The sequence below is a fragment of the Oncorhynchus masou genome, chromosome 8 (genome assembly GCF_036934945.1).
Source record: "Oncorhynchus masou masou isolate Uvic2021 chromosome 8, UVic_Omas_1.1, whole genome shotgun sequence".
NCBI classification, from domain to species: domain Eukaryota; kingdom Metazoa; phylum Chordata; class Actinopteri; order Salmoniformes; family Salmonidae; genus Oncorhynchus; species Oncorhynchus masou.
In genome coordinates this window covers 4742738-4769081 of record NC_088219.1, presented here as the reverse complement: position 1 = coordinate 4769081, position 26344 = coordinate 4742738, and the positions used below count along the sequence as shown (strand labels likewise).

Below are 26344 nucleotides of genomic sequence, written 5' to 3'. Positions count from 1 at the left end.
ATGGGTAACGATGCTTCGAGGGTGACTGTTGACGCATTCAGAGCATCCCTGGTTCGCGCCCAGGTCGGGGCGAGGGGACGGACGTAAAGTCTATACTGTTACACCCGTGCCAACAAGCGTCTGCGTTGCCAAGGGCTAAAATAGAAATCAGTTCTATTTCTGACGCAGATCGCGCTGCAAGTCCCGCCTCTTTCATCTCCTCATTGGTTTATAGAAGCAGGTACCAACGGTACCCACAAAGTGCCATCTTCTCATCTTCCCAGCTGGGTGATTGATAGATGAAATGTTTTGCCGGTTGTCGTGGTAATACTATGAAAGTTTAGATGGATCACCATATATGTTCAACGATGAAAAAGCCTGGAAGGAGGAGAGATGACTAGAAATAATTTGGTTGGCCGTTTTATGTGTGGAGTAATTGTCGGAGTAGAGGACCTTTTGCATTTCAGGTAAAATAACAACTCAATGTTTATATCCCAGGACAAATTAGCTTGCAACAGCAAGCTAGCGAAATAGGACAAATTAGCTAACAACTGCAAGTTAACTAGCTAAATTGCCATACATGTTTAATGCTTTTCAACCTGTCCCCAAATTAATGTAATTTGTTCAGAGTTTGTTTTGATATTCTAACCTGCGTGTCGTGATCGTGTTTGTGGTAGGGGGACAAAATACATTTATGCACGATAGCGCACGCGCGCAGCCGGTTTGGGTTCCGTGTAAAGTCAGCCTGCATGGACAGATATCTCGCAAGAATGACACTGCCATGTGTGGGAATCATAAGTGGTTTATTTCAGCATGTTTAATTATATGTTGTTAATACCATGTCTTGTTTTGACTTGATTTCATGTCAATGTAAATATGCCAAACATTCGCTAGTTAGTTAACCAACAACTGTAACAATGTATCTGAAACAACAAGTGGTCATTGTGCAAATGATTTATTTTCAATAAAACACAACCATCTACACCAACCTCATCTGCAGTAATGTAGCCAACATCAACATGAGACTATTTTTTTATTGCCAATCAAATATTGGACATGGTTTATTTAAACATTGCGACAAAATGATAAATACTTTTTCCAACAAATTGTTTTTAATGGAAAATGATGATAGTTATGCACTTGTAAGTTGTACTTGATAATATATACAAAAACATTATTGACACGATATTCCATGGGTTTACAGACCACAATCCATTGAATTAATATCAAGAAGTGTTAATTATTTGGCCGTCAGGAGAGCACAGATCATGGAAGAAAGCAGTGAGATATGCAACATAGAGTTATGTTTCTGACTCGAGAGGCGCTGTCCTCCGCTCCCGCAGATGAAAAAGTTAACCAATTGGGTGGGCGTGAGGGTAACAAACTATATCTTCCTCGATTATACCAACAATACAGAGATAATCCAGTCGACGAAATAGTGGTTATAAGAATACGGCCGCAGGAGCTACCTGTGAAATTACCACCCAAGTATGTGGTAATCCGTCAAGAGAGCATAGGTCATGGAAGAAAGCAGTGAGATATGCAACGTAGAGTTATGTTTCTGCAAAAGGTTAATTGCTAGCGTGCGGGGTGTTCCATTTTATTTGCGCAGGGATCTTTGGGGCGGAGTCCCCGGATGTTCAGAATGTCGAGTGACGTACCCGGACCCAAGCACCACCAGTGCAGGGCAGCAGCGAATCAAGGTAGAAAAATAACCCGCACAAATCAGAACTGACAGAGACAGGGCGCAATCGAGCGGATCACTTTTGTCAGGTCATCGCAAATCACGTGTATAAACCCTGGATGACTGACACTGGGCGATATGTTTTATTTTTTGGGAAATAAAAACTGGTGCGCTGCATCAAGAGAAGGAAATGGTAAACTGACCTCATGTTAAGCTGTAGACCCTTTTATCTACCTATAGTTCTCATCCAGACATTATCATGTATCCATCCCTCCACAATTTAATTCAAAGGGCTTTATTGGCATGGGAAACATACATGCCAACACCACTCTGGCACTCAACAAACTGTATGAGGCCGTTAAAACAAACCAGAATCCACTCACCCAGAGGCATCGTTTCTGTTGGGCGGAAACTTTAACACATCTCTTGCGCCACTAGAGGGCGCTAAAAACTCGAGTCAAAAAGAGTACCGTCGCGCTATCTCAGAAGCTTGGCTGGTGTGTAAAACCTGCGAATTCAGACATAGAGGTGTAATGGGTTCACACTCAAAAATGTGTCTCATAAAGCTTACTTCATTATTGCGTTGTTTTTTTACTGCATCGGGGATAGCGTACACAGACGTTTCAGCTCTACAGTCTTCTTCAACGTGTCGTATTAAATATTCTGCTAATGTCTTCTATCATGTAAATGACGTATAATTGCATGAAATGCGTTTATAAAAGGTCATTCTAAAAACGCGTCTGCTCAACGGTGTGCCACTACGCAAATGCGATTTATAGATGTATGCAATGCTTTATAATAAAGGGGAGAAAAAAATTCTCTCCCTGCAGCAACACCCTACGAACTCAAAACATCTTCGAGCGGCCATGCAATCATACCACAGATAAACAATGTCTTCAGAAAGTATTTCCAACGTTGTTGTTAGTCTGAATATAAAATGTGTTACATTTAGAGGTTGTGTCACTGGCCTACACACAATACCCCATAATATCAAAGTGGAATTATGTTTTTAGAAATGTTTACAGGTAAAAATTAAAAGCTGAAAGATCTTGAGTCAATAAGTATTCAACCCCTTTGTTATAACAAGCCTAATTAAGTTCAGGAGTAAAAAGGTGCTTAACTCACTCTGTGCAACAATATTGTTGAACATGATTTTTGAATGACTACCTCATCTCTGTACCCCACACATACAATTATCTGTAAGGTCACTCAGTGGAGCAGTGAATTTAAACACAGATTCAACCACAAAGACCAGGGAGGTTTTCCAATGCCTCGCACAGAAGGGCATCTATTGGTAGATAGGTAAACAAAAACAGACATTGAATATCCCTTTAAACATGGTGATTTTATTAATTACACTTTCAATACACCCAGTCACTACACAGATACAGGCGTCCTTTCTAACTCAGTTGCCAGAGAGGAAGGAAACTCCTCAGGGATTTAACCCTGAGGCCAATGATGACTTTAAAAACAGTTACAGAGTTTAATGGCTGTTACAGGAGGAAACTGAGGATGGCTCAACAACATTGTAGTTACTCCACCATTTTAACCTAAATGTGAAAAGAAGGAAGCCTGTACATATAAATAAATGTTCCAAAACATGCATCCTGTTTGCAATAAGGCACTAAAAAATACTGCACAAAATGTGGCAAAGAAATTACCTTTATGTCCTGAATATAAAGCGTTATGTTTGGGGCAAATCCAACACATCACTGAGTACCACTCTTCATATTTTCAAGCATGGTGGTGGCTGCATCATGTTATGGGTATGCTTGTCATCAGCAAGGACTTGGGATTTTTTATTTTTTATTTATAAAAATAAATGTAATAGAGCTCAGCACAGACAAAATCCTAGAGGAAAACCTTGTTCAGTCTTCTTTCCAAATCAAATGTTATTGGTCACATGCCTCGAATACAACAGTGAAATGCTTACTCACGAGCCCATTCCCCATGGTGCAGAGTTAAAAGGTAAGACAAATATTTGCTAAATACAAAAAGGAAACAGTAACACAATAGAAACAATAACGAGGCAATACACAAGGAGTACCGGGACCGATTCAATGTGCAAGGGAGACGAAGGTAATACAGTATGTACATGTGGGGAAGGGTAAAATGACTAGGCAGAGTACAAGCAGCAGTGTGTGTGTGTGTGTGTGTGTGTGTGTGTGTGTGTGTGTGTGTGTTTGGTTCTTCATTCTATATCTGGAGGATTCCTGATATCTCCAGGAGTTATAAGTATAACTTTCTGTCTTTATCTGTTGTGGTCTAGTACTGTCTTTATCTGTTGTGGTCTAGTACTGTCTCTATCTGTTGTGGTCTAGTACTGTCTCTATCTGTTGTGGTCTAGTACTGTACTAGTACTGTCTTTATCTGTTGTGGTCTATCTGTACTGTCTTTATCTGTTGTGGTCTAGTACTGTCTTTATCTAGTTGTGGTCTAGTACTGTCTTTATCTGTTGTGGTCTAGTACTGTCTTTATCTGTTGTGGTCTAGTACTGTCTTTATCTGTTGTGGTCTAGTACTGTCTCTATCTGTTGTGGTCTAGTACTGTCTTTATCTGTTGTGGTCTAGTACTGTCTTTATCTGTTGTGGTCTAGTACTGTCTTTATCTGTTGTGGTCTAGTACTGTCTTTATCTGTTGTGGTCTAGTACTGTCTTTATCTGTTGTGGTCTAGTACTGTCTTTATCTGTTGTGGTCTAGTACTGTCTTTATCTGTTGTGGTCTAGTACTGTCTCTATCTGTTGTGGTCTAGTACTGTCTTTATCTGTTGTGGTCTAGTACTGTCTTTATCTGTTGTGGTCTAGTACTGTCTTTATCTGTTGTGGTCTAGTACTGTCTTTATCTGTTGTGGTCTAGTACTGTCTTTATCTGTTGTGGTCTAGTACTGTCTTTATCTGTTGTGGTCTAGTACTGTCTCTATCTGTTGTGGTCTAGTACTGTCTCTATCTGTTGTGGTCTAGTACTGTCTCTATCTGTTGTGGTCTAGTACTGTCTCTATCTGTTGTGGTCTAGTACTGTCTTTCTGTTGTGGTCTAGTACTGTCTTTATCTGTTGTGGTCTAGTACTGTCTTTATCTGTTGTGGTCTAGTACTGTCTTTATCTGTTGTGGTCTAGTACTGTCTTTATCTGTTGTGGTCTGTTGTGGTCTAGTACTGTCTTTATCTGTTGTGGTCTAGTACTGTCTTTATCTGTTGTGGTCTAGTACTGTCTTTATCTGTTGTGGTCTAGTACTGTCTTTATCTGTTGTGGTCTAGTACTGTCTTTATCTGTTGTGGTCTAGTACTGTCTTTATCTGTTGTGGTCTAGTACTGTCTTTATCTGTTGTGGTCTAGTACTGTCTCTATCTGTTGTGGTCTAGTACTGTCTTTATCTGTTGTGGTCTAGTACTGTCTTTATCTGTTGTGGTCTAGTACTGTCTTTATCTGTTGTGGTCTAGTACTGTCTTTATCTGTTGTGGTCTAGTACTGTCTTTATCTGTTGTGGTCTAGTACTAGTCTTTATCTGTCTCTATCTGTTGTGGTCTAGTACTGTCTCTATCTGTTGTGGTCTAGTACTGTCTTTATCTGTTGTGGTCTAGTACTGTCTTTATCTGTTGTGGTCTAGTACTGTCTCTATCTGTTGTGGTCTAGTACTGTCTTTATCTGTTGTGGTCTAGTACTGTCTTTATCTGTTGTGGTCTAGTACTGTCTTTATCTGTTGTGGTCTAGTACTGTCTTTATCTGTTGTGGTCTAGTACTGTCTCTATCTGTTGTGGTCTAGTACTGTCTTTATCTGTTGTGGTCTAGTACTGTCTTTATCTGTTGTGGTCTAGTACTGTCTTTATCTGTTGTGGTCTAGTACTGTCTCTATCTGTTGTGGTCTAGTACTGTCTCTATCTGTTGTGGTCTAGTACTGTCTTTATCTGTTGTGGTCTAGTACTGTCTTTATCTGTTGTGGTCTAGTACTGTCTCTATCTGTTGTGGTCTAGTACTGTCTCTATCTGTTGTGGTCTAGTACTGTCTTTATCTGTTGTGGTCTAGTACTGTCTTTATCTGTTGTGGTCTAGTACTGTCTTTATCTGTTGTGGTCTAGTACTGTCTTTATCTGTTGTGGTCTAGTACTGTCTTTATCTGTTGTGGTCTAGTACTGTCTTTATCTGTTGTGGTCTAGTACTGTCTTTATCTGTTGTGGTCTAGTACTGTCTCTATCTGTTGTGGTCTAGTACTGTCTTTATCTGTTGTGGTCTAGTACTGTCTTTATCTGTTGTGGTCTAGTACTGTCTTTATCTGTTGTGGTCTAGTTGTCTTTATCTGTTGTGGTCTAGTACTGTCTTTATCTGTTGTGGTCTAGTACTGTCTTTATCTGTTGTGGTCTAGTACTGTCTTTATCTGTTGTGGTCTAGTACTGTCTCTATCTGTTGTGGTCTAGTACTGTCTTTATCTGTTGTGGTCTAGTACTGTCTTTATCTGTTGTGTGTCTAGTACTGTCTTTATCTGTTGTGGTCTAGTACTGTCTTTATCTGTTGTGGTCTAGTACTGTCTTTATCTGTTGTGGTCTAGTACTGTCTATCTGTTGTGGTCTAGTACTGTCTTTATCTGTTGTGGTCTAGTACTGTCTATCTGTTGTGGTCTAGTACTGTCTTTATCTGTTGTGGTCTAGTACTGTCTCTATCTGTTGTGGTCTAGTACTGTCTTTATCTGTTGTGGTCTAGTACTGTCTTTATCTGTTGTGGTCTAGTACTGTCTTTATCTGTTGTGGTCTAGTACTGTCTCTATCTGTTGTGGTCTAGTACTGTCTTTATCTGTTGTGGTCTAGTACTGTCTTTATCTGTTGTGGTCTAGTACTGTCTTTATCTGTTGTGGTCTAGTACTGTCTTTATCTGTTGTGGTCTAGTACTGTCTTTATCTGTTGTGGTCTAGTACTGTCTTTATCTGTTGTGGTCTAGTACTGTCTTTATCTGTTGTGGTCTAGTACTGTCTTTATCTGTTGTGGTCTAGTACTGTCTTTATCTGTTGTGGTCTAGTACTGTCTTTATCTGTTGTGGTCTAGTACTGTCTTTATCTGTTGTGGTCTAGTACTGTCTTTATCTGTTGTGGTCTAGTACTGTCTTTATCTGTTGTGGTCTAGTACTGTCTTTATCTGTTCTAGTACTGTCTCTATCTGTTGTGGTCTAGTACTGTCTCTATCTGTTGTGGTCTAGTACTGTCTTTATCTGTTGTGGTCTAGTACTGTCTTTATCTGTTGTGGTCTAGTACTGTCTTTATCTGTTGTGGTCTAGTACTGTCTTTATCTGTTGTGGTCTAGTACTGTCTTTATCTGTTGTGGTCTAGTACTGTCTTTATCTGTTGTGGTCTAGTACTGTCTTTATCTGTTGTGGTCTAGTACTGTCTTTATCTGTTGTGGTCTAGTACTGTCTTTATCTGTTGTGGTCTAGTACTGTCTTTATCTGTTGTGGTCTAGTACTGTCTTTATCTGTTGTGGTCTAGTACTGTCTTTATCTGTTGTGGTCTAGTACTGTCTTTATCTGTTGTGGTCTAGTACTGTCTTTATCTATCTGTTGTGTTGTGGTCTAGTACTGTCTTTATCTGTTGTGGTCTAGTACTGTCTTTATCTGTTGTGGTCTAGTACTGTCTTTATCTGTTGTGGTCTAGTACTGTCTCTATCTGTTGTGGTCTAGTACTGTCTTTATCTGTTGTGGTCTAGTACTGTCTTTATCTGTTGTGGTCTAGTACTGTCTCTATCTGTTGTGGTCTAGTACTGTCTTTATCTGTTGTGGTCTAGTACTGTCTTTATCTGTTGTGGTCTATCTGTTGTTGGTCTAGTACTGTCTTTATCTGTTGTGGTCTAGTACTGTCTTTATCTGTTGTGGTCTAGTACTGTCTTTATCTGTTGTGGTCTAGTACTGTCTTTATCTGTTGTGGTCTAGTACTGTCTTTATCTGTTGTGGTCTAGTACTGTCTTTATCTGTTGTGGTCTAGTACTGTCTTTATCTGTTGTGGTCTAGTACTGTCTTTATCTGTTGTGGTCTAGTACTGTCTTTATCTGTTGTGGTCTAGTACTGTATTTATCTGTTGTGGTCTAGTACTGTCTTTATCTGTTGTGGTCTAGTACTGTCTCTATCTGTTGTGGTCTAGTACTGTCTCTATCTGTTGTGGTCTAGTACTGTCTTTATCTGTTGTGGTCTAGTACTGTCTTTATCTGTTGTGGTCTAGTACTGTCTCTATCTGTTGTGGTCTAGTACTGTCTCTATCTGTTGTGGTCTAGTACTGTCTTTATCTGTTGTGGTCTAGTACTGTCTTTATCTGTTGTGGTCTAGTACTGTCTTTATCTGTTGTGGTCTAGTACTGTCTTTATCTGTTGTGGTCTAGTACTGTCTTTATCTGTTGTGGTCTAGTACTGTCTTTATCTGTTGTGGTCTAGTACTGTCTTTATCTGTTGTGGTCTAGTACTGTCTCTATCTGTTGTGGTCTAGTACTGTTGTGGTCTAGTACTGTCTTTATCTGTTGTGGTCTAGTACTGTCTTTATCTGTTGTGGTCTAGTACTGTCTTTATCTGTTGTGGTCTAGTACTGTCTTTATCTGTTGTGGTCTAGTACTGTCTTTATCTGTTGTGGTCTAGTACTGTCTTTATCTGTTGTGGTCTAGTACTGTCTCTATCTGTTGTGGTCTAGTACTGTCTTTATCTGTTGTGGTCTAGTACTGTCTTTATCTGTTGTGGTCTAGTACTGTCTTTATCTGTTGTGGTCTAGTACTGTCTTTATCTGTTGTGGTCTAGTACTGTCTTTATCTGTTGTGGTCTAGTACTGTCTTTATCTGTTGTGGTCTAGTACTGTCTTTATCTGTTGTGGTCTATCTGTTGTGGTCTATACTGTCTTTATCTGTTGTGGTCTATCTGTGTTGTCTAGTACTGTCTTTATCTGTTGTGGTCTAGTACTGTCTCTATCTGTTGCGGTCTAGTACTGTCTTTATCTGTTGCGGTCTAGTACTGTCTTTATCTGTTGCGGTCTAGTCCTGTCTCTATCTGTTGTGGTCTAGTACTGTCTTTATCTGTTGTGGTCTAGTACTGTCTAGTACTGTCTTTATCTTTGTATCTGTTGTGGTCTAGTACTGTCTTTATCTGTTGCGGTCTAGTACTGTCTTTATCTGTTGTGGTCTAGTACTGTCTCTATCTGTTGTGGTCTAGTACTGTCTTTATCTGTTGTGGTCTAGTACTGTCTTTATCTGTTGTGGTCTAGTACTGTCTTTATCTGTTGTGGTCTAGTACTGTCTCTATCTGTTGTGGTCTAGTACTGTCTTTATCTGTTGTGGTCTAGTACTGTCTTTATCTGTTGTGGTCTAGTACTGTCTTTATCTGTTGTGGTCTAGTACTGTCTTTATCTGTTGTGGTCTAGTACTGTCTTTATCTGTTGTGGTCTAGTACTGTCTTTATCTGTTGTGGTCTAGTACTGTCTTTATCTGTTGTGGTCTAGTACTGTCTTTATCTGTTGTGGTCTAGTACTGTCTTTATCTGTTGTGGTCTAGTACTGTCTTTATCTGTTGTGGTCTAGTACTGTCTTTATCTGTTGTGGTCTAGTACTGTCTTTATCTGTTGTGGTCTAGTACTGTCTTCTGTTGTGGTCTATACTGTCTGTGGTCTAGTACTGTCTTTATCTGTTGTGGTCTAGTACTGTCTTTATCTGTTGTGGTCTAGTACTGTCTCTATCTGTTGTGGTCTAGTACTGTCTCTATCTGTTGTGGTCTAGTACTGTCTTTATCTGTTGTGGTCTAGTACTGTCTTTATCTGTTGTGGTCTAGTACTGTCTTTATCTGTTGTGGTCTAGTACTGTCTTTATCTGTTGTGGTCTAGTACTGTCTTTATCTGTTGTGGTCTAGTACTGTCTTTATCTGTTGTGGTCTAGTACTGTCTTTATCTGTTGTGGTCTAGTACTGTCTTTATCTGTTGTGGTCTAGTACTGTCTCTGTTGTGGTCTATACTGTCTGTTGTGGTCTAGTACTGTCTTTATCTGTTGTGGTCTAGTACTGTCTTTATCTGTTGTGGTCTAGTACTGTCTTTATCTGTTGTGGTCTAGTACTGTCTTTATCTGTTGTGGTCTAGTACTGTCTCTATCTGTTGTGGTCTAGTACTGTCTTTATCTGTTGTGGTCTAGTACTGTCTTTATCTGTTGTGGTCTAGTACTGTCTTTATCTGTTGTGGTCTAGTACTGTCTTTATCTGTTGTGGTCTAGTACTGTCTCTATCTGTTGTGGTCTAGTACTGTCTTTATCTGTTGTGGTCTAGTACTGTCTTTATCTGTTGTGGTCTAGTACTGTCTTTATCTGTTGTGGTCTAGTACTGTCTTTATCTGTTGTGGTCTAGTACTGTCTCTATCTGTTGTGGTCTAGTACTGTCTTTATCTGTTGTGGTCTAGTACTGTCTTTATCTGTTGTGGTCTAGTACTGTCTTTATCTGTTGTGGTCTAGTACTGTCTTTATCTGTTGTGGTCTAGTACTGTCTTTATCTGTTGTGGTCTAGTACTGTCTTTATCTGTTGTGGTCTAGTACTGTCTTTATCTGTTGTGGTCTAGTACTGTCTTTATCTGTTGTGGTCTAGTACTGTCTTTATCTGTTGTGGTCTAGTACTGTCTTTATCTGTTGTGGTCTAGTACTGTCTTTATCTGTTGTGGTCTAGTACTGTCTTTATCTGTTGTGGTCTAGTACTGTCTCTATCTGTTGTGGTCTAGTACTGTCTTTATCTGTTGTGGTCTAGTACTGTCTTTATCTGTTGTGGTCTAGTACTGTCTTTATCTGTTGTGGTCTAGTACTGTCTTTATCTGTTGTGGTCTAGTACTGTCTTTATCTGTTGTGGTCTAGTACTGTCTTTATCTGTTGTGGTCTAGTACTGTCTTTATCTGTTGTGGTCTAGTACTGTCTTTATCTGTTGTGGTCTAGTACTGTCTTTATCTGTTGTGGTCTAGTACTGTCTTTATCTGTTGTGGTCTAGTACTGTCTTTATCTGTTGTGGTCTAGTACTGTCTTTATCTGTTGTGGTCTAGTACTGTCTTTATCTGTTGTGGTCTAGTACTGTCTTTATCTGTTGTGGTCTAGTACTGTCTTTATCTGTTGTGGTCTAGTACTGTCTTTATCTGTTGTTTATCTGGTCTAGTACTGTCTAGTATCTTTATCTTGTGGTCTAGTACTGTCTTTATCTGTTGTGGTCTAGTACTGTCTTTATCTGTTGTGGTCTAGTACTGTCTCTATCTGTTGTGGTCTAGTACTGTCTTTATCTGTTGTGGTCTAGTACTGTCTTTATCTGTTGTGGTCTAGTACTGTCTTTATCTGTTGTGGTCTAGTACTGTCTTTATCTGTTGTGGTCTAGTACTGTCTTTATCTGTTGTGGTCTAGTACTGTCTTTATCTGTTGTGGTCTAGTACTGTCTTTATCTGTTGTGGTCTAGTACTGTCTTTATCTGTTGTGGTCTAGTACTGTCTCTATCTGTTGTGGTCTAGTACTGTCTCTATCTGTTGTGGTCTAGTACTGTCTTTATCTGTTGTGGTCTAGTACTGTCTTTATCTGTTGTGGTCTAGTACTGTCTTTATCTGTTGTGGTCTAGTACTGTCTTTATCTGTTGTGGTCTAGTACTGTCTTTATCTGTTGTGGTCTAGTACTGTCTTTATCTGTTGTGGTCTAGTACTGTCTGTATCTGTTGTGGTCTAGTACTGTCTTTATCTGTTGTGGTCTAGTACTGTCTTTATCTGTTGTGGTCTAGTACTGTCTTTATCTGTTGTGGTCTAGTACTGTCTTTATCTGTTGTGGTCTAGTACTGTCTTTATCTGTTGTGGTCTAGTACTGTCTCTATCTGTTGTGGTCTAGTACTGTCTTTATCTGTTGTGGTCTAGTACTGTCTTTATCTGTTGTGGTCTAGTACTGTCTTTATCTGTTGTGGTCTAGTACTGTATTTATCTGTTGTGGTCTAGTACTGTCTTTATCTGTTGTGGTCTAGTACTGTCTCTATCTGTTGTGGTCTAGTACTGTCTTTATCTGTTGTGGTCTAGTACTGTCTTTATCTGTTGTGGTCTAGTACTGTCTTTATCTGTTGTGGTCTAGTACTGTCTTTATCTGTTGTGGTCTAGTACTGTCTCTATCTGTTGTGGTCTAGTACTGTCTTTATCTGTTGTGGTCTAGTACTGTCTTTATCTGTTGTGGTCTAGTACTGTCTTTATCTGTTGTGGTCTAGTACTGTCTTTATCTGTTGTGGTCTAGTACTGTCTCTATCTGTTGTGGTCTAGTACTGTCTTTATCTGTTGTGGTCTAGTACTGTCTTTATCTGTTGTGGTCTAGTACTGTCTTTATCTGTTGTGGTCTAGTACTGTCTTTATCTGTTGTGGTCTAGTACTGTCTCTATCTGTTGTGGTCTAGTACTGTCTTTATCTGTTGTGGTCTAGTACTGTCTTTATCTGTTGTGGTCTAGTACTGTCTTTATCTGTTGTGGTCTAGTACTGTCTTTATCTGTTGTGGTCTAGTACTGTCTTTATCTGTTGTGGTCTAGTACTGTCTTTATCTGTTGTGGTCTAGTACTGTCTTTATCTGTTGTGGTCTAGTACTGTCTTTATCTGTTGTGGTCTAGTACTGTCTTTATCTGTTGTGGTCTAGTACTGTCTCTATCTGTTGTGGTCTAGTACTGTCTCTATCTGTTGTGGTCTAGTACTGTCTTTATCTGTTGTGGTCTAGTACTGTCTTTATCTGTTGTGGTCTAGTACTGTCTTTATCTGTTGTGGTCTAGTACTGTCTTTATCTGTTGTGGTCTAGTACTGTCTTTATCTGTTGTGGTCTAGTACTGTCTCTATCTGTTGTGGTCTAGTACTGTCTTTATCTGTTGTGGTCTAGTACTGTCTTTATCTGTTGTGGTCTAGTACTGTCTTTATCTGTTGTGGTCTAGTACTGTCTTTATCTGTTGTGGTCTAGTACTGTCTTTATCTGTTGTGGTCTAGTACTGTCTTTATCTGTTGTGGTCTAGTACTGTCTTTATCTGTTGTGGTCTAGTACTGTCTCTATCTGTTGTGGTCTAGTACTGTCTCTATCTGTTGTATCTGTTGTGGTCTAGTACTGTCTTTATCTGTTGTGGTCTAGTACTGTCTTTATCTGTTGTGGTCTAGTACTGTCTTTATCTGTTGTGGTCTAGTACTGTCTCTATCTGTTGTGGTCTAGTGCTGTCTTTATCTGTTGTGGTCTAGTACTGTCTTTATCTGTTGTGGTCTACTACTGTCTATACCTGTTGTGGTCTAGTACTGTCTTACTGTCTTTATCTGTTGTGGTCTAGTACTGTCTTTATTTGTTGTGGTCTAGTACTGTCTTTATCAGTTGTGGTCTAGTACTGTCTTTATCTGTTGTGGTCTTGTACTGTCTGTCTGTCTTCATCTGTTGTGGTCTAGTACTGTCTTTATCTGTTGTGGTCTAGTACTGTCTTTATCTGTTGTGGTCTAGTACTGTCTTTATCTGTTGTGGTCTAGTACTGTCTTTATCTGTTGTGGTCTAGTACTGTCTTTATCTGTTGTGGTCTAGTACTGTCTTTATCTGTTGTGGTCTAGTACTGTCTTTATCTGTTGTGGTCTAGTACTGTCTTTATCTGTTGTGGTCTAGTACTGTCTTTATCTGTTGTGGTCTAGTACTGTCTTTATCTGTTGTGGTCTAGTACTGTCTTTATCTGTTGTGGTCTAGTACTGTCTTTATCTGTTGTGGTCTAGTACTGTCTTTATCTGTTGTGGTCTAGTACTGTCTTTATCTGTTGTGGTCTAGTACTGTCTTTATCTGTTGCGGTCTAGTACTGTCTTTATCTGTTGCGGTCTAGTACTGTCTTTATCTGTTGTGGTCTAGTACTGTCTTTATCTGTTGTGGTCTAGTACTGTCTTTATCTGTTGCGGTCTAGTACTGTCTTTATCTGTTGTTTATCTGGTGTGGTCTAGTACTGTCTTTATCTGTTGTGGTCTAGTACTGTCTTTATCTGTTGTGGTCTAGTACTGTCTTTATCTGTTGTGGTCTAGTACTGTCTCTATCTGTTGTGGTCTAGTACTGTCTTTATCTGTTGTGGTCTAGTACTGTCTTTATCTGTTGTGGTCTAGTACTGTCTTTATCTGTTGTGGTCTAGTACTGTCTTTATCTGTTGTGGTCTAGTACTGTCTTTATCTGTTGTGGTCTAGTACTGTCTCTATCTGTTGTGGTCTAGTACTGTCTTTATCTGTTGTGGTCTAGTACTGTCTTTATCTGTTGCGGTCTAGTACTGTCTTTATCTGTTGTGGTCTAGTACTGTCTTTATCTGTTGCGGTCTAGTACTGTCTTTATCTGTTGTTTATCTGGTGTGGTCTAGTACTGTCTTTATCTGTTGTGTTCCAGTACTGTCTTTATCTGTTGTGGTCTAGTACTGTCTTTATGTGTTGTGGTCTAGTACTGTCTTTATCTGTTGCGGTCTAGTACTGTCTCTTTGCTAGCTAGGACCATCTACTTTAAGTGCTGCCTGTCTTCCCAGTGGTCTAATTGGTGTGTGAACTGCTGACTGCTCCTAAGTTGTGTCAGTGGAGGCTCCTCAGAGGAGAAAAGGGAGGAACATCCTCAGTGAATTTCATTAAAAAAAAAAAAAAATAGTAAAACACTTAAACAGTTATCTTTGTAGATAAAACTATACTAAATAAATTCAGGTCACCAAATAATTGATTTAAAACACAATGTTTTGCAATGAAGGTCTACAGTTGTGTAACGATGTTGGTCTGAGGAAGAAGGTGAGGACCAAAGTGCAGCGTGGTACGTGTTCGTCATTTATTAAATAGAACTGAACACTAAATACAAAGTAACCAAACGAACAACCGAAACAGCTCCGTCAGGTGCAAAACACAAAAACAGAAAGCAACGACCCACAAACACCAGGGGGGAACAGGCTACCTAAGTATGGTTCTCAATCAGAGACAACGATAGACAGCTGCCTCTGATTGGGAACCATACCAGGCCAAAACACACAGAATACAAAACATAGAACAAAAATATAGAATGCCAACCCCAACTCACGCCCTGACCAAACCAAAATAGAGACATAAAAAAGGAACTAAGGTCAGGACGTGACAAGTAGCCTCAACAGCACTCTGTAGGGTAGCACCATGGTGTAGCCGGAGGACAGCTAGCTTCCATCCTCCACTGGATACATTGACTTCAATACAAAACCTAGGAGGCTCATGGTTCTTTTCCCCTTCCACAGTAATTATGACAACTTCCGGGGGACATCCTCTAACCTATCAGAGCTCTTGCAGCATGAACCGACATGTTGTCCACCCAATCAAAGGATCAGAGAATAAATCTAGTACTGAAAACATAAGCTACAGCTAGCTAGCACTGCAGTGTATAACATGTGGCAAGTAGTTGACTCACAGAGAAAGACAATAGTTGAACAAATTTGAACAAATTAATTTCTTCAAAAATGGAGAAGCGAGAGAGAGCTATGTTTTGTCATTTTACTTTCTCTTCCTTCGCGAGAAAATGCAGCTAGCTAGTTGAGCCTACTCAAACACCTGGTTCAAACAGAGGGATGCTATGTTGCTAGCTGGTTATAACAGAGGGATGCTATGTTAGCTAGCTGGCTATAACAGAGGGATGCTATGTTGCTAGCTGGTTATAACAGAGGGATGCTATGTTAGCTAGCTGGCTACAACAGAGGGATGCTATGTTAGCTAGCTGGCTATAACAGAGGGATGCTATGTTAGCTAGCTGGTTATAACAGAGGGATGCTATGTTAGCGAGCTGGCTACAACAGAGGGATGCTATGTTAGCTAGCTGGCTATGACTATCCAACACAACACTGGAACTCTTCCAAGTCAAGGTAAGCTTTTGGTTTTACTAATTGTGCTAAACTTCTTACTGACTGTACACTGTAACGTTACTGCATGATTGTAGCGGATTTACTAACACGTTAGTTCTATTAGTTATGTTGACTATGATGTTACTTTAGCTAATATGAGGACAACGATGTTGGCTGTGTGTAGCGGTTATGATAGGGTTTTGGCTTGGAAAGTTTTTTTTTCACCTGGTCACACACAGCTGATGTGTTGTGCATTGAAGTCCACAAGCGAAGGGATAAGGTGAGAGGATGAGAGCGCATAGATGCAAGAAGGAATTATACAACGTGGCTGCTATGAAAGTGAACTGTGTTTGTGTGATCAGGGGTGTATTCATTCCGCCAATTCTGTTGAAAAACATGCACTGGTATTTTTCCTGAGTAATAAAACAGAACAGGTGTATATTCAGAGATGAACTCTAGATGGCGCTGATGACCAGTAATTCCAGCCAGACAGCCCTCTGTACTTTACTGTACCAGCAGGAACAATAGAAGCTATAGAGGAGGAAAAACATATTTTGCTCATTATGGTGTCTAGGATTATGACCGATATGGAGTAGATTTAACACCATGCATGTTTGTTTGGTCTACGGAGTTAAACACTGTGTCTTTGGGATGGAAGGATGGATGGATAAAGATTGATATAGAGAGAGAAAGCGATGGAGAAAGATGGATGCAGAGAGATGCCTCAGTCCCCATTTATGATGGCGAAAGATGGATGCAGAGAGATGCCTCGGTCCTCATTTATGATGGCGAAAGATGGATGCAGAGAGATGCCTCGGTCCCCATTTATGATGGCGAAAGATGGATGCAGAGAGATGCCTCGGTCCTCATTTATGATGGCGAAAGATGGATGCAGAGAGATGCCTCGGTCCCCATTTATGATGGAGAAAGATGGATGCAGAGAGATGCCTTGGTCCTCATTTATGATGGAGAAAGATGTTGAATATAAAATAAACGATTTGTAATTAGAGAATATTTCATATTAAAATGTCCATCACAACAATGACTTCTCTTTGTGATGAAGTCAATAAAGATAGCATTGTAATAAAACAATACTTTATTATAAAGTATAAAGAAAATATACTATTTTAAAAACGTTACTTTCTACTATTTCTACATTAGTATACAAAATGTATGTATATATGCATACTGTTGATGTTTATCAATTATTTTTCTATGAATAATGTCCCCAAATTCCTTGGTTTTCCAGACATCCTAGTTTGAGTATTGCCAGATTTCCTGCTTATTTCCTGATGACCCGTTGTGTCTGCAGCTCTCGGCGAGGAATTGTCTACATCTCCACACCCAGGAAACTGGACTGCCTCGGGTCTCTGTTCTGTCCTCAATAGGGCGGCCATATAGTGAATTAAGGAGCAGGGCTTGAACCAGTGACTCTGATGTGAGGCTGCATGGCAGGGTGCATTACTCGTGCCATCGAGTTCCAGACCTCTTGGTAGAGGGTGCAGGTATGGTTACGTTGACACACAGACAGAGGGAGGTTTCGCTAGTAAAGTTTCTGGGACGTCAAGGCTGCTGGTAACTTCACAGGAGAATTACAGGGTATCTTGACCTATACCACGTTTTGTTTTTACTGCCTGAACTGGCCAACACACACACACACACACACACACACACACACACACAAACACACTCATCTACACACAATAATGAGAAAGTGTACAGTACAGCCCACAGTACAGGCCTCCAGTACAGCCCCCTGTACATCCCCCAGTACAGCCCTCCAGTACATCCCTCAGTACAGCCCTCCAGTACATCCCCCAGTACAGCCCCCAGTACAGCCCTCAGTACAGCCCTCCAGTACATCCCCCAGTACAGCCCCCAGTACAGCCACCCAGTACAGCCCTCAGTACAGCCCTCCAGTACATCCCCCAGTACAGTCCTCCAGTACAGCCCCCAGTACATTCACCAGTACAGCCCCCAGTACAGCCCCCAGTACAGCCACCCAGTACAGCCCTCAGTACAGCCCTACAGTACATCCCCCAGTATAGCCCCCAGTACATCCCCCAGTACAGCCCTCAGTACAGCCCTCCAGTACAGCCCCCAGTACAGCCCTCCAGTACAGCCCCCAGTACAGCCCTCCAGTACAGCCCCCAGTACAGCCCTCAGTACAGCCCTCCAGTACAGCCCCCAGTACAGCCCTCCAGTACAGCCCCCAGTACAGCCCTCCAGTACAGCCCCCAGTACAGCCCCCAGTACAGCCCTCCAGTACAGCCCTCAGTACAGCCCTCCAGTACAGCCCCCAGTACAGCCCCCAGTACAGCCCTCCAGTACAGCCCACCAGTACAGCCCTCCAGTACAGCCCCCAGTACAGCCCCCAGTACAGCCCTCCAGTACAGCCCCCAGTACAGCCCTCCAGTACAGCCCTCCAGTACAGCCCCCAGTACAGCCCTCCAGTACAGCCCTCCAGTACAGCCCCCAGTACAGCCCCCAGTACAGCCCCCAGTACAGCCCTCCAGTACAGCCCTCCAGTACAGCCCCCCAGTACAGCCCCCAGTACAGCCCTCAGTACAGCCCCCAGTACAGCCCTCCAGTACAGCCCTCCAGTACAGCCCCCAGTACAGCCCCCCAGTACAGCCACCCAGTACAGCCCTCAATACAGCTCTCAGTACAGCTCTCAATACAGCCTCCAGAACAGCCCTCCAGTACGGCCCTCCAATACAGCCTTCAGTACAGCCCCCAGTTCTGCCCCCAATACAGCCCCCAGTACAGCCCTCCAGTACGGCCCTCCAGTACAGCCCTCCAGTACAGCCCTCCAGTACAGCCCTCCAGTACAGCCCCCCAGTACAGCCCTCCAGTACAGCCCCCAGTACAGCCCCTCAGTACAGCCCCCAGTACAGCCCTCAGTACAGCCCCCAGTACAGCCCTCAGTACAGCCCCCAGTACAGCCCCCAGTCCCTCAGTACAGCCCCCAGTACAGCCCTCAGTACAGCCCCCAGTACAGCCCTCAGTACAGCCCCCCAGTACAGCCCCCAGTACAGCCCTCCAGTACAGCCCCCAGTACAGCCCCCAGTACAGCCCTCAGTACAGCCCTCCAGTACAGCCCTCCAGTACAGCCCTCCAGTACAGCCCTCAGTACAGCCCTCCAGTACAGCCCTCCAGTACAGCCCCCAGTACCAGTACAGCCCCCCAGTACAGCCCCCCAGTACAGCCCCCAGTACAGCCCTCAGTACAGCCCTCCAGTACAGCCCTCCAGTACAGCCCCCCAGTACAGCCCCCAGTACAGCCCCCCAGTACAGCCCCCAGTACAGCCCCCAGTACAGCCCTCCAGTACAGCCCCCAGTACAGCCCCCAGTACAGCCCCCAGTACAGCCCCCAGTACAGCCCCCAGTACAGCCCCCAGTACAGCCCCCAGTACAGCCCCCAGTACAGCCCTACAGCCCCCAGTACAGCCCCCCAGTACAGCCCCCAGTACAGCCCTCCCAGTACAGCCCCCAGTACAGCCCCCAGTACAGCCCCCAGTACAGCCCCCAGTACAGCCCCCAGTACAGCCCCCAGTACAGCCCCCAGTACAGCCCCCAGTACAGCCCCCAGTAGCCCCCAGTACAGCCCCCAGTACAGCCCCCAGTACAGCCCTCCAGTACAGCCCTGGAGTACAGCCCCCAGTACAGCCCCCAGTACAGCCCCCAGTACAGCCCCCAGTACAGCCCTGGAGTACAGCCCCCAGTACAGCCCCCAGTACAGCCCCCAGTACAGCCCCCAGTACAGCCCCCAGTACAGCCCCCAGTACAGCCCCCAGTACAGCCCCCAGTCCAGTACAGCCCCCAGTACAGCCCCCAGTACAGCCCCCAGTACAGCCCCCCAGTACAGCCCCCAGCCCCCAGTACAGCCCCCAGTACAGCCCCCAGTACAGCCCCCAGTACAGCCCCAGCCCTCCAGCCCCCAGTACAGCCCTCCAGTACAGCCCTGGAGTACTCTCTTTAGAACGGTGTCTTCTGAAATGGCCAGCATCCTTACTTTTCAAAAATCGAATTGAATTAAATCCGATTTTATTCTTCATATAATCAGAATACAGCGGGGTGTAAACAATGCAATGAAATACTTACTTGCAAGTTACCTCTTTACATCGTCAGTATGTCATACAGCACGTCTTGGGGGGTGTTTGTACGTCTGTAACTGTCTCACTCATCAATATTCACAATTCATCGGGACCGACAACAACGAGACAGCCTATAGGGAGAAGGTCCCCAGTACAGCCCCCAGTACTAGGTACAGGCCTCCAGTACAGGCCTCCAGTACAGCCCCCCAGTACAGCCCTCCAGTACAGCCCCCAGTACAGCCCTCCAGTACAGCCCCCCAGTACAGCCCTCCAGTACAGCCCCCAGTACAGCCCTCCAGTACAGCCCTCCAGTACAGCCCTCCAGTACAGCCCTCCAATACAGCCCCCCAGTACAGCCCCCAGTACAGCGCCCAGAGACCTGGCCGTGATCAAGACAAAGGAGATGATTGTGGACTACAGGAAAAAGTGGACCGATCACGCCCCGATTCTCATCGACGGGGCTGTAGTGGAGCAGGTTGACAGCTTCAAGTTCCTTGGTGTCCACATCACCAACAAACTAACACGGTCCAAGCACACCAAGATAGTCGTGAAAAGGGCACGACAAAACCTATTCCCCCCTCAGGAGACTGAAAAGATTTGGCATGGGTCCTCAGATCCTCAAAAGGTTCGACAGCTGCACCATCGAGAGCATCCTGACCGGTTGCATCACCGCCTGGTATGGCAACTGCTCGGCCTCCGACACTACAGAGGGCCGTGCGTATGGCCCAGTACATCACTGGGGCCAAGCTGCCTGCCATCCAGGACCTCTATACCAGGCGGTGTCAGAGGAAGGCCCTAAAACTTGTCAAAGACTCCAGCCACCCTAGTCATAGACTAATCAAATATCTACCCAGACTATTTGTATTGCGCCCCCCCCCCTCTTTTATACCACTGCTACTCTCTGTTGTTATCAACTATGAATATTCACTTTAATAACTCTACCTACATGTCCATATTACCTCAACTAACCGGTGACCCCGCACATTGACTCTGTACCGGTACCCCTGTATATAGCCTCCACATTGACTCTGTACCGGTACCCCCTGTAATATAGCCTCCACATTGACTCTGTACCGGTACCCCCTGTATATAGCCTCCACATTGACTCTGTACCGGTACCCCCTGTATATAGCCTCCACATTGACTCTGTACCGTAACCCCCTGTATATAGCCTCCACATTGACTCTGTACCGTAACACCCCGTATATAACCTCCACATTGACTCTGTACCGGTACCCCCTGTATATAGTCTCGCTGTTATTATTTCACTGCTGTTCTTTAATTAATGCTCTTTAATTACTTTATACTTTTGTTTCTTATTCTGATCTGTGATTTATTTTTACGCATTGTTGGTTAGGGGCTCGTAAGTAAAGCATTTCACTGTAAGGTCTACCTACACCTGTTGTATTCGGCATTTCACTGTAAGGTCTACTTCACCTGTTGTATTCAGCATTTCACTGTAAGGTCTACTTCACCTGTTGTATTCAGCATTTCACTGTAAGGTCTACTACACCTGTTGTATTCAGCATTTCACTGTAAGGTCTACTACACCTGTTGTATTCAGCATTTCACTGTAAGGTCTACTACACCTGTTTTATTCAGCATTTCATTCAGCATTTCACTGTGAGGTCTACTACACCTGTTGTATTCAGCATTTCACTGTCAGGTCTACTACACCTGTTGTATTCAGCATTTCACTGTAAGGTCTACTACACCTGTTTTATTCAGCATTTCACTGTGAGGACTACTACACCTGTTTTATTCAGCATTTCACTGTGAGGTCTACTACACCTGTTGTATTCAGCATTTCACTGTAAGGTCTACTACACCTGTTGTATTCAGCATTTCACTGTAAGGTCTACTTCACCTGTTGTATTCAGCATTTCACTGTAAGGTCTACTTCACCTGTTGTATTCAGCATTTCACTGTAAGGTCTACTTCACCTGTTGTATTCAGCATTTCACTGTAAGGTCTACTACACCTGTTTTATTCAGCATTTCACTGTCAGGTCTACTACACCTGTTTTATTCAGCATTTCACTGTGAGGTCTACTACACCTGTTGTATTCAGCATTTCACTATAAGGTCTACTACACCTGTTGTATTCAGCATTTCACTGTAAGGTCTACTACACCTGTTTTATTCAGCATTTCACTGTAAGGTCTACTACACCTGTTGTATTCAGCATTTCACTGTGAGGTCTACTACACCTGTTGTATTCAGCATTTCACTGTAAGGTCTACTACACCTGTTGTATTCAGCATTTCACTGTGAGGTCTACTACACCTGTTGTATTCAGCATTTCACTATAAGGTCTACTACACCTGTTGTATTCAGCATTTCACTGTAAGGTCTACTACACCTGTTTTATTCAGCATTTCACTGTAAGGTCTACTACACCTGTTGTATTCAGCATTTCACTGTGAGGTCTACTACACCTGTTGTATTCAATATTTCACTGTAAGCTCTACTACACCTGTTGTATTCAGCATTTCACTGTAAGGTCTACTACACCTGTTGTATTCAGCATTTCACTGTGAGGTCTACTACACCTGTTTTATTCAGCATTTCACTGTAAGGTCTACTACACCTGTTGTATTCAGCATTTCACTGTAAGGTCTACTACACCTGTTGTATTCAGCATTTCACTGTAAGGTCTACTACACCTGTTGTATTCAGCATTTCACTGTAAGGTCCACACCTGTTGTATTCAGCATTTCACTGTAAGGTCCACACTTGTTGTATTCAGCATTTCACTGTAAGGTCTACTACACCTGTTGTATTCAGCATTTCACTGTAAGGTCTACTACACCTGTTGTATTCAGCATTTCACTGTAAGGTCTACTACACCTGTTGTATTCAACATTTCACTGTCAGGTCTACAACACCTGTTGTATTCAGCATTTCACTGTAAGGTCTACTACACCTGTTGTATTCAGCATTTCACTGTCAGGTCTACTACACCTGTTGTATTCAGCATTTCACTGTAAGGTCTACTACACCTGTTGTATTCAGCATTTCACTGTCAGGTCTACAACACCTGTTGTATTCAGCATTTCACTGTAAGGTCTACTTCACCTGTTGTATTCAACATTTCACTGTCAGGTCTACAACACCTGTTGTATTCAGCATTTCACTGTAAGGTCTACTTCACCTGTTGTATTCAGCATTTCACTGTAAGGTCTACTTCACCTGTTGTATTCAGCATTTCACTGTAAGGTCTACTTCACCTGTTGTATTCAGCATTTCACTGTAAGGTCTACTTCACCTGTTGTATTCAGCATTTCACTGTAAGGTCTTCACCTGTTGTATTCAGCATTTCACTGTAAGGTCTACTTCACCTGTTGTATTCAGCATTTCACTGTAAGGTCTACTACACCTGTTGTATTCAGCATTTCACTGTAAGGTCCACACCTGTTGTATTCAGCATTTCACTGTAAGGTCCACACTTGTTGTATTCAGCATTTCACTGTAAGGTCTACTACACCTGTTGTATTCAGCATTTCACTGTAAGGTCTACTACACCTGTTGTATTCAGCATTTCACTGTAAGGTCTACTACACCTGTTGTATTCAGCATTTCACTGTCAGGTCTACTTCACCTGTTGTATTCAGCATTTCACTGTAAGGTCTACTTCACCTGTTGTATTCAGCATTTCACTGTAAGGTCTACTACAGCTGTTGCATTCAGCATTTCACTGTCAGGTCTACTTCACCTGTTGTATTCAGCATTTCACTGTAAGGTCTACTTCACCTGTTGTATTCAGCATTTCACTGTAAGGTCTACTTCACCTGTTGTATTCAGCATTTCACTGTAAGGTCTACTACAGCTGTTGCATTCAGCATTTCACTGTCAGGTCTACTTCACCTGTTGTATTCAGCATTTCACTGTAAGGTCTACTTCACCTGTTGTATTCAGCATTTCACTGTAAGGTCTACTACAGCTGTTGCATTCAGCATTTCACTGTGAGGTCTACTACACCTGTTGTATTCAGCATTTCACTGTAAGGTCTACTACACCTGTTGTATTCAGCATTTCACTGTGAGGTCTACTACACCTGTTGTATTCAGCAGAGCCAGGATGCGATCTGTATTAAGGCAAACATCCTCCACACCTGTGCTTGTTGGTCTGTCAGTCAGTCCCCTGTCCTAAGAATTTCCGTTCATCAGTCGAGGTTATGCCACCAGAAATTAACACATGATACAGCTGACATAGACTACCTGGTTGACTCATACGTAACGTCGTTATCGCCAACCTACATGAACGAGCGGTTTAGAATGTAATGCTTAATATTACCAATAGATGACGCCACATTCTTGGTTTTTTTTGCTCCCATTTTTCCAATGTCTTGATTTTGTCATTGTGTCTTGACCGCATGGTCCGGTAGACAAAGCAAGGTGGAGGCAATGCGCTGAGCTCACACTTTGCAGCTGACAGAACAATTCAATAGCCTATGTTTTCTTTGGCTATAAATGACGACAACAACAACAAAAACAACCACTGGCTGTATTTGTTTTGCAAGAACATGACAAAATAATATTTGAGAAATATCTTTTTAAATGTGTAAGTCTTATTTGTTCCATAAACCTACCGCTCAAAATATATGTTTGGTAGATATAAACTATTATTATTAGCACCAAGAAATACGTCTCTTCATATCTTCCTGTTCAGGACCGAAATGTAAGAGATTGAATTGTAAAAGCAACAGTTTGTTATGAATTCAACAGAGCGTTTGTACTGTGTGTGTCTGGTCGTAGACAAGAAGCAGGAGAAGCAGCTCATCCTCTCTTAACGCGGAGACCTTCAACGCGGCGGCGCCACCGCGCTTTGTTCACTTTCATTGTCTTTAATTCATTCATTTAAATCAGTTTCATCCACGTGGATGAAGAAAAACAAGACAAATACTGATCATGTAAATACAGAGTTTCCCGTTTTACCATGAACTGTGTGTTATTGCTTTCATGTTGAAGATGTGTATCTGGTGCAATAGATGTATGGAGTTGACAAAGAAAATAAGGCACTGATAAATAAATAAATAAAATTTAAAAAAGCAAATATCATTGTGTGAGAGTATAATGTAGCCCACAGACAGTTGTTTTCTTGAGATCAGGAAAATAAGCACGTGGGTGTGTAGCTCATTTGGTTATTGGCACGCGGAGACCACTTGTTATTGTGGCATCAGAATACTTGGAATAGAGGCACAACCCTTTTACGCAATATGCCACTTCATAAATCAACAGCATTCTTTGTTCCTAGAAGAACATGCAACACACGCCCCCACATTTGCATATAGTGCCTACATAAGGTCACCGGCCTGAACTGAAATCCTATCAGTTAAGAATATGAATGGCTAATAAAATAACCTCATGGTGTAGGCTATTGTGTCTATCTGTTTTGAAGACAAGTCCCTTTAGGTGAAGGAGAAGGGGTCAATCTTTCTCCAAACAGTAATACAAATCAATAGGCTCATTAATCAAAGTCCGTGTTCTTTAACTACCAGGAGTCACCTTCCAATCAGGGCAGAGAGAAAGCATTATGATATCATCCCTGTAGCCAGTCTCCGGGTGAGTTAGACCTGGCTTTGTTCGAGCTTGCAGGGAGAGCTGCTGTATTTGGAGATGAGGAGAGACGGAGAAGAAGCATGGTCGTAGGGCGGGGTTTGGGTCTCTGGATCTCACGTCTCCTCCCGCCGCCGCCTCTGATAGGATTACAGTTTAGCCGGGTTACCAAGTCGGGGAGCTTTTTCACACAAACAATTAACGCCCACCCACTGAACCGGGAAAGTCGCTTCGAACCAAACAGCGTGCTTCACATTCAACAGTCTATTCAGTAATCGCCCAACGCAAAGGAGCGCTCATTATAGAACAGTTTGAGAGAGCGACAGAGAGAGAAGTTGAATAAACAATACTTTCGTTTGTTTCTCGCAGGATTTAAGGATATTTACACCAATTTCTAGTCTTTTTTAAGCAACGTTTTGCAATATTTATATTTTTTCCTCAGTCAAAAAGCCAATTATATTATCTACAAGGGACCGTTACATAAAGTGATTAAAAACGTTTGGACGCGTCATCTCTGAACAATCTCAAGAAACTGCTGAGTGCACGGAAACATGCCGTCGCTTCTAGATTGAACAGGTCAGCTCGGATTTCCGTTAAGTATTTACAACTATTTGTGACTGGGCACCGGACAGGCAGACTTTACCTCAGATGCACCTCACATACATGACAGACCCCGTTTAGAGCGCAGAGGAGAGCGAGGAGCAAAAACATACCGGCTCAAACCAAACAAACCGTTTGTAGTTTGACAGTTGGAGGCGGTTATGCCAGCCGCTGACTTCGACATGGTGGTTGACAGTCCCCGGTTACACGGGGGTAAAGCCCCCGCCTCTACCCCCAACAACGAGAACGTTGTCCCGGCTTCCCTAAGCAGTCCTGCCGTGGATATCCTGCGGAACTTCTACCATACCAAGCGTGTGGGAAACTACTTGATCGGGAGGAAACTTGGAGAGGGCTCCTTCGCTAAAGTCCGAGAGGGACTTCATGCCATGACCGGAGAGAAGGTAGGCTAGTTGACAGTACTGGAACTTAAATTTAAGTTTTTGTTGATGGATGGATACATTTGTTGGGCTTTGTTTGGTTCGTTTCTCTAAAGTTACAATATTGATAGAAATTGTCCCATTTTGCCATGCATGTGGAAATCATTATTTTGGATGTTGTTAATGTAAGTGACCAATCTTGCTATGGGATGTATTAGACATTTTGACAACTTTAGTAGCTGCTTAAATTAGACTTAA

The 26344-nt window shown here is 42.7% G+C and overlaps 2 protein-coding genes across 2 annotated transcripts in view; both read left to right on the top strand.

Moving 5' to 3' along the window:
* On the top strand, window positions 1-20379 carry LOC135543707 (uncharacterized). Its single transcript, XM_064971074.1, has 5 exons — window positions 1-83; window positions 16769-16822; window positions 17278-19411; window positions 19737-20041; window positions 20187-20379. The coding sequence occupies exons 1-5, from the start codon at window positions 1-3 to the stop codon at window positions 20377-20379; spliced, it is 2769 nt and encodes a 922-aa protein (XP_064827146.1).
* A 4980-nt stretch (window positions 20380-25359) lies between these two features.
* hunk (hormonally up-regulated Neu-associated kinase) overlaps window positions 25360-26344 on the top strand; it is a 32234-nt gene continuing 31249 nt past the window's right edge. The window contains exon 1 of the mRNA XM_064971343.1: window positions 25360-26110. Coding sequence (XP_064827415.1) covers window positions 25871-26110 — 240 coding nt within the window. The 5' untranslated portion in view covers window positions 25360-25870. The remainder of the gene's footprint in view (window positions 26111-26344) is intronic.

What these genes read in the sequence shown, in the direction of transcription:
- LOC135543707 (XM_064971074.1), top strand. Translation starts at nt 1, where the DNA reads ATGGGTAACGATGCTTCGAGGGTGACTGTTGACGCATTCAGAGCATCC. An exon ending in GTCGGGGCGAGGGGACGGAC is followed by an intron (nt 84 to 16,768) that starts GTAAAGTCTATA and finishes TTGTGTCTGCAG; the next exon opens with CTCTCGGCGAGGAATTGTCT. An exon ending in GAGCAGGTTGACAGCTTCAA is followed by an intron (nt 20,042 to 20,186) that starts GTTCCTTGGTGT and finishes AAGGTTCGACAG; the next exon opens with CTGCACCATCGAGAGCATCC.